The sequence below is a fragment of the Pangasianodon hypophthalmus genome, chromosome 23, assembly GCF_027358585.1.
Source record: "Pangasianodon hypophthalmus isolate fPanHyp1 chromosome 23, fPanHyp1.pri, whole genome shotgun sequence".
Taxonomy (NCBI): Eukaryota; Metazoa; Chordata; class Actinopteri; order Siluriformes; family Pangasiidae; genus Pangasianodon; species Pangasianodon hypophthalmus.
The window spans coordinates 10452698-10460663 of record NC_069732.1 but is presented as its reverse complement, the minus strand read 5'-3'; the positions used below and the strand labels follow the sequence as shown (position 1 = coordinate 10460663).

Sequence of the window (7966 nt, the reverse complement as noted above, 5' to 3'; positions counted from 1 at the left end):
CAGAAGTGGAACCCGACACGGTCTCCTGCTGTTGTAGCCCCAGAGGTGGGCAGTAAAGAATTACATTTACTTCGTTACACTTACCTGAGTACATTTTTTGGGTAACTTGTACGTTTAGAGTATATTTAAAGATGTGTACTTTTACTCTTACTCAAGTACATTTTGTAAGAGTGGTGATAATGGTAATAAATATGAGATTTTGTAAATTAGTTTATATGACTTGTTCGCAAGTCTCGCGAGACGTTGGAGAGGCTGCTTCTCGAGAGGCTGCTACGCATCTCCCGCTTACGTTTAGCGCGCGTTTAGTTGGAAGATAAAAAAAAAAAGATTAGTTGGAAGATGATGGCTGAAGCAGAGGAAGACGTGTGCGAGTTATCGGAGGCAGATCACCCGTGGCCTCATGTTCAGTCTATGTTTTCACTCCAAGATGTCAAAAAGAATAGTTTCATAATGCGATGCATGCTAAGTGCATCAAAACGAACTGACCTCGCAGCGTACAAGAATTCCAGCTCCAACCTGAAAAAACAAGCAGCGATAAGTGTCAAAATTACGCCTATTTGAACCCTATTAATGGTAATTTGGTAACTATGGGCACTGCTGAAGTTCAACATTAAAATTCTGTAAAAACAGATTGTTCAAGAAAGAACATATGACCAAATAAACATCCACATACTGAAGCGCAAACACACAAATTCATACACAAACATAATAACACACACTCTGCACACACACCTTCTCTTTTGTTCTCTGTTAGCTTGTTTGTGTTGTGAATGTGAAAATAAAGACAGAGTTAACTGTTAGAAAAACATCTGGGTGTGTTTGAGATTTTATTGCAAATGACAGGTTATGTGATGTTAATGTGCCCATCACAGGACTGAGATGGTTTTATATAAGCAGAACAAAGAGACTTGCAAGGAGAGGTGTGTGAAAGCTCTCCAAGTAGTTTGAAATTCAGGGTTTTCGCTTCCTATCAATCAGATCAGAAGTAACTAGTAAGTAGCTACTTGAGTAGTTTTTTCATCGGATACTTTTTTACTCTTACTCAAGTAACTATTAAGATCGTTACTTTTACTTTTACTTGAGTAAATATTTCCCATAAGTACTTGTACTTTTACTTGAGTACAGATTTTGGATACTCTACCCACCTGTGTAGCCCATCCTCCTCAAGGTTCGATGTGTTTGCATTCTGAGATGCTTTTCCATTGCCCACATTGCCTCTGCCGGCTTGCCTTCTTTCCCATAGTGCATCCTGGTGCCATCTCTTTCCCAGGTAAACGACGGACACACACCCGGCTGCCCACATGGTCCAGTTCTGTGTGCCCATGACCCTGTCACCGGTTCACCACTTGTCCTTCCTTGGACCGCTTTTGGTAGGTACTAACCACTGCATACTGGGAATATCCCACAAGACCTGCCGTTTTGGAGATGCTCTGACCCAGTCATCTAGCCATCACAATTTGGCCCTTGTCTAAGTCACTCAGGTCCTTACACTTGCCCATTTTACCTGCTTCCAGCACATCAACTTCGAGAACTGACTGTTCACTTGCTGCCTAATATATCCCACTCCTTGACAGGTGTCACTGTAATGAGATAATCAGTGTTATACACTTCACCTGTCAGTGGTTTTAACGTTAACGTTACAGGTATTGAACTTCAAAAAAAAAAAACTTCAAAAAAGAACTTCAAAAAAAACAAAAAAAAAAAAAGCCGGATTTTACGTAACTGCGACGAGCGCGAGCTATTTTGAAAGACGTCTCTCCAGCCAATCAGAGGGCGTGTTGTGTTAGTCTAAGGGGCGGGACTTTTCCATAGAGACGGGAAGGAGGTGCTAGCGCTTTCTTTCGCAGGCTGAGGAGCAGTGGAGCATTGGCGGAGGCTCGGAGCTCCACAGCGCGGTGTGAAAAGTCGACCATGGCGCCCAGCTCGCAGGCAGACGATGTTGTCTCTGGTGTTCGGAAAGGGATTCGGGCCATCCTGCTGGGGCCCCCCGGCGCGGGGAAAGGGACTCAGGTCAGACTCCATATGCTAGTCAGCTAGCTTAGCTAAGCTAACATGCGCCTGAATGGAGTGCATGGCTCATTCTCATGGCACCGTGTCGCTTGAGTATCGAGTCTCAGGTGCTATCAGTGTATACAGGATAAAGTTCAGTGCAGTTTCCGGGTTGGGATCCAGCACATTCCCTCTGTTTCCTGAATCGATTGCTCCATTGCACTGCGCTTTCATAACCTTTGACTCTGTGGCATTATTGAAGTCCTTGTGGAATAAAGTGATTCAACTGACTGGAGCATTTTACCTTAGGAAGGACCTGAAATTATGGAAAACTCCACCATGAAATATGTTTCTAGTGAAATATGTGATGTGTTTAGTGGTTCTGCTGCTAATTTGTTGCTTGGTGGTGTATTTTAGTTATTCCTGTGAGGTAAGATATAACAGTCAGGTTTCACTGTTCACTCTGAAAAACCAAAGAGTAAGATCTTCTTTCCTCCATCACCATTTTCCAGTGGTGTTGACATTGATTCATTCCTCTTCAGTAACCGCTTTATCCTGGTCAGGGTCGCTGTGGACTCAGAGCCTCTCCCTGGAACCAGGAACACTGGGTGTGGGGCAGGAGAATTTGCCCCGAATGGGACGATTAAGCCGGAGGAAACCCACACAGACCGTAACCTGAGCACAGGATCGAACCATGGAGCTGTGTGAAGCACCAGTCTGCCCAGTCTGACTGAGAACTGAGTTACTGAATCTGAATTTATGAGCACTAAAAACTTTCTAAGTAAAGAGAGTGTGGATTTTAATATGTGAATTTCACAGAGTGCTGAAATAAAACTACTTTCAAGAAAGTTAATGTGCTGAAAAAAGCTAAAAAAAAAAAAAAAAAAAAAAGTTAAAATAAACTATTAAGTGGTCAAGGCACCCTGTTTAACTGGACATGATATCTGGTTTAATGCTTTGTCCTTTGGCTTTTACAGGCGCCCAAGCTGGCAGAGAAGTTCTGTGTGTGTCATCTGGCCACTGGGGACATGCTGAGAGCGATGGTGGCCTCCGGCTCTGACCTGGGCAAAAGATTAAAACAGACAATGGATGCTGGCAAACTGGTAATGTGGGAAAAAAAAAAAAAAAAAGTCCACCTTTGCTCTGGAGATTTTACCTTTTTCCAGAAGCTTTTATTTCGTTTAGCATTTTTTAAAAAGTGTTGCTGTTTTTTTTTGTTTGTTTTTTGGGTCGCTGTCTGATTTCTGTCTGATTTAGGTGAGTGATGAGATGGTCGTCGAGCTCATCGAGAAGAACCTGGGTACTCCTGCCTGCAAAGATGGGTTTCTGTTGGATGGTTTTCCTCGCACAGTTAAACAAGCAGAAATGGTAAACTTAGTGTTGCTGGACTAGTGAGAAAAATTTCTAATAAATCACTCGTTGTTGTTATATGAAATGTTCCTCTTCTCCCCTGTAGTTGGATGAACTGCTTGAGAAACGCACCGAGAAGCTGGACTCTGTAATCGAGTTCTCTGTAGATGACTCTCTCCTTGTGCGCAGGATCTGTGGCAGGTAAGAGGAGGAAAAAAGTGTGCATTAAACCAAAAGGTGTGTAGTGTGCTGCTGCAGTTCTGTGTATGAATGCAGCCTGCACTGATTCATAAATCAGTCATAATCTACAGGTGGAACTGAAACTGATCTGATTTTCTCAGTCAGTTTGAGAATGTCTGTGTTTGAGGCGAGCACTGAGTGAGGATCAGAATATAAATATGGTTGGTGCATGTTGAAATTAAAAATATTGTAGACGTTGCACTTGAAATTTCCCTAACCTTTGATCTGCTACATCTTGCTATTTTGAAATCCAACCATTGTTAATTGTATTAACAAATAGTGCATCTGTAATACACAGCTCCTCAGTCCATCAAGGTGGAAATGTAAAACCACAGGAGAACTTGTGCTTTGAGCTTTTTTTTTGTTTTATTTATTTATTTTGATTTCTTTTGTGTTTATCAAAGTATTCTGAGAAACATACAAATTAGTGCACTATTCAAGCCTGATTTTTCTTTTCTGCAAACATTGTATAGACCCTAAATAAGGATATTAGTGGTGTTGACTGTTGATTCCTGCACCAGAGCATGAGAACACAAGACTACACATAAATTCCTATTTCAGTCTGATACTGACACTTTATTATGCAGTCTTGCGTCCTAAATCATTCGTTTCAACTCCGAGTTAATTCCTCTGAGTCGATTTAGACGTGTTAGGACAGTTACTATACCTTACAGTAGTATATTCCCTCAGGAGATGGACTTGGCAGCATTTCTTAAAGAATGTTTGAGTTTTTTTCTTTGGTCTGTTGCATTTTCAGACTTGTTCATCAGCCCAGTGGTCGCTCGTACCATGAGGAGTTTAATCCGCCCAAGGAGCCTATGAAGGATGATGTAAGTTTAAATGGTTTAGAAGTACAGGTTTGTATAATGTATCTGAATATTGCCAAATCATCCAGTAGAAAACTGAAGAGGGAAATTTCATAAACCTGGGATCTTGGGTTAAAGATTAAAGTTAAAGGTATCAGCACAGCAGCTCCATTACAATGCCAGCTTGCTCTGCTGTAATAACACTCTACACAGCAGATATTATAAGTTTACTGGTTACAGTCATTCTCTATTATTGTTAAAGGTGTCCTGTAACCGGAGGCATCAGTTTTCAGTTTGTTCACGTCATTAGCGTTGTCTGTGATTTTGCCAAATTTGTGTGTAGTTTATGCTGTAAATATTATGACAAATCACTAACGTGTTTAGTATTTTTACATCCAGAAACATTAGTAATTCAGTAGTAATGATAGTCAGTAATTCTTTTATTACAGCCTCAGCCATTATCAGCCTCAGATCCAAAATATAGAAAGTGTTCAGTATTGTGTAATTGCTGTTCTGGTAGCTTATGCAAGCTCATGAGGTGAACTACACTGTTTTCATGTAGCCCATTTTCTTTATAAAAATCTATGTGCCATTTTTAATAACAGTTTCATAGAAAAGTTCATATTGGAGCACTGGACATGTTGGAATAATTGAGTGACTAAAGTCCATTTCACACTTGTTTCTGAAGCACTTTTGTTATGCATTTAAATCTCATATATCTGCTTTCTTTGTGCTCTGAACTTTATTTAAAATATTAGTCATCTGTGAAGAAGTCAGGATTGTGCAACCTGTAGTTGCACAGCAGGGTGTTTGTACAGCAGTGGTAACTAGAAAAAGACGCATGCAATGTTTTTTCGTCACTTTTTATGAAGCTGTGTTGTAATTACCGCTGGCCCAAATTCGGCTGTTCTCATCCCCTGTATTTCACTGAAACAGTTGTACATGGGTAACGTGATAAAAATGAAGGACTTTGTCATGCCCGTATTAAACTGGTATTCAGAATGTCTTTTTGTGCTGCCAGTTTAGCATAAGGAATGCAACAGGTGCACTTCTTTTCCTGGCTCTACATATGCCACATGTGTCCTGTGTCTTCAAGGTGCCCTGTTTCACTAATGCTGGAAAGGTTTTTAAACCTAGAATGCTTTACAGTAATGTCAAAGCTCAAACTCCTCCGATTTCTCCTCAGGAAAGTCAGCTAGCTGTTCTACTACCTACAGAGCTAACATTTCAGCTAAAACAATAAGGCCATGGTGAATAAATACATTTACACCTCAGCTCGGTTGAATTCTCGAATCTGATTGGTCAGAAGGTCATTTTCTATAACAGCATGACTCGTTAATGTGTTAGTACTGATATATTCTCATTACTATAATAAGAAGTTAGTGAGAGTGTCAGAATTGTATGTCGGATGCTCCACATATATAAAGTCTAATAACAAACAGATGTGCTGTTAAAAATGTGCTGTTATTTAACAAAGAATATGGTTAAGCTTTCTGTGAGAAGACAATTGTGTAACACTCATGCAAGGAGTCTTGGGTGTCAGCGGTTTGTAACGTCAGCAAGTTCAGTAAAAAAGAAGAGGCTGGTGAGGAAACTGTTTATAACTGCTGTCACATAAGTGGAACAGGAATAATTATAAATGCATAATAAGTATGAAGTATTGTTCTTTTAATACATAAAAATCGTAACCATTGGCAAATTGTCATGGTATAAGAGGAATAAAACACTTTGGGATGTCAGGATGCTTTAAAACAACCGGTTGTTTAATATTGACCTATAACAACATGTCCTGTTGTGTTCTAATCCGTACATAAGTCTTCCCATTATCCTATCCCATTATCAACCTGTAGTTAAAAATGTTTTGTACTTCCGCCTGAAGAACGAGAGTTTCCTAGATGAAGGGAATTTTTTGATCCAGGTTTATTATTAGTGTGACATCAGGTGTTTTTGTTGTGTGTCCTGATGGAGGCAAAATGTGCACTGAGAGGTTTCCAGGTCAGATAGACTCTAGTTCTTTGTTGAGTAACACTTGTCCTAGACCTGATGAGATAATTAACTGTGCCTCATGTTCTGGTCTCATGTACTGGTATGAATATTTGTCTCTCTGCTTGTGCCTTCAGGTGACCGGGGAGCCTCTGATTCGTCGTAGTGATGATAACGAGGCGACGCTGCGCTCGAGGCTGGAGGCCTATCACAAACAGACAGTGCCGCTGGTGCAGTACTATAGCGCACGTGGTATACACCGTGCCATCGATGCTGCTCAGTCACCCGACATCGTCTTTGCCTCCATCCTTGCTGCCTTCTCAGCCGCCACCTGTAAAGACCTTGTGTTCTTCATCTAAACATTTTCTCCATCGCTCTTTTTCCTTAGTGTCTATCTCTTTCATGGAAGGGTTTGGGTTCTGCCTTTAAGGAAAATGCTGCACTTGAGTGTGTGAGTTTGGAGGAAGCATGTGGTTGAGTTGTCAGACCTGTGCCTGTGGAAACATGACAGCTTTGACAACTCTCTGTGTTTTCTTACACTACACACCATGGCACACACAGATTTTATATCTGTGTAATATTAATGCCTTGTTAGGAACTGAAAACAAAGTAGGCTGAAGTTTCAGAGGCTTTCTACATTTGTGTCCAAGCAACCAGCAGTAGGTCTAGACAAAAAAAAACCATGAGGATGTGTTTTTACTCAGAAATCTCTCACTAGGTCCGCATGACCAATCTGTCATTTTCTTTCTAACATCTCCTATTTCTTGCCCAATCTTTCTGATTCAGTGCTGCATGACAGTTAATCAGTTCCAAAAACTAAAACATCTGTTTTTTGTAGTTGCACTTTGTTCTTGTAATTCTACTCATGTCCACCAGGTGGTACGTGTATTTAATATTTTTGTTTGCTGCATTCTGCAGTGGAAAAAAGAAAAGAATTGATGTCCTTGCTTTCCCTTTTTGCATCCATGTGCTGAATAGAATATTTAATTTACTTAAGCCGTTTTTTTTTTCCTTCTACAGCTATCTGAAACCTGCTTCCTCCATCCAGTCTGAGCCTGATGAGACAAAGGGGGGGAGTGTCAATAACATAAGTTTATTCATGGGTACGATGATCTGCTTTTTTTTTGTAGAGTTTACCAACATTAAAACAGACAGTGTAATGACTCTGACCATCACTTGAAATAAAAGGCAATATTCTACTGTCTTCAATCATCTTGTAGTTTCCCTTTGTGTTTTTTTTTCTTTTTTTCTTTCTTGGGAGGAGAATATTATGTTAAATTATTAAATCAGAATGTTACCAGGGTACCAAATGTTGCTTAATTATAAACAGATAAAACATACAACATGTTGTTTTTTTTTAATAAATAAAAATCATAATTGTTGGAAAATTGCTGTGGTATAATAGAAACTAAACAATTTGAGACATTGGATTTTCCCCCCTATAACAGCATGCTTTATCATTTTTTATTCCTTATATAAATCATCTCATCTTTATTTATTAAACTGAAGTTTAATTATGTAGTTTGTGCTTTTATTCCTGTGTGAGGAATATTTTGTTAAAATTAATATATCAGAATGTTACAAATGTTTCTTAATTA

At 39.7% G+C, this 7966-nt stretch overlaps 1 protein-coding gene across 2 annotated transcripts; it reads left to right on the top strand.

Moving 5' to 3' along the window:
• Positions 1-1818: 1818 nt before the first annotated feature.
• Positions 1819-7577, top strand: ak2 (adenylate kinase 2). Of its 2 annotated transcripts, XM_026930014.3 has the most exons (7): positions 1820-2010; positions 2967-3092; positions 3247-3357; positions 3446-3540; positions 4337-4409; positions 6506-6701; positions 7389-7577. In XM_026930014.3, exons 1-7 carry the CDS (start codon positions 1912-1914, stop codon positions 7394-7396), a joined length of 708 nt encoding a protein of 235 aa, XP_026785815.2. In that variant the 5' UTR covers positions 1820-1911; the 3' UTR covers positions 7397-7577. The 2 variants fall into 2 exon arrangements, with proteins under 2 accessions (XP_026785813.2, XP_026785815.2); XM_026930012.3 differs by having other exon boundaries at positions 1819-2010; positions 6506-7577.
• Positions 7578-7966: the final 389 nt, after the last annotated feature.

Bases quoted from the DNA above. Each gene is read 5' to 3' on its own strand.
- ak2 (XM_026930012.3), top strand. From the start codon at position 1,912: ATGGCGCCCAGCTCGCAGGCAGACGATGTTGTCTCTGGTGTTCGGAAA. The intron at 2,011-2,966 runs GTCAGACTCCAT...TGGCTTTTACAG, and splicing joins GCGCGGGGAAAGGGACTCAG to GCGCCCAAGCTGGCAGAGAA. The intron at 3,541-4,336 runs GTAAGAGGAGGA...TTGCATTTTCAG, and splicing joins GTGCGCAGGATCTGTGGCAG to ACTTGTTCATCAGCCCAGTG.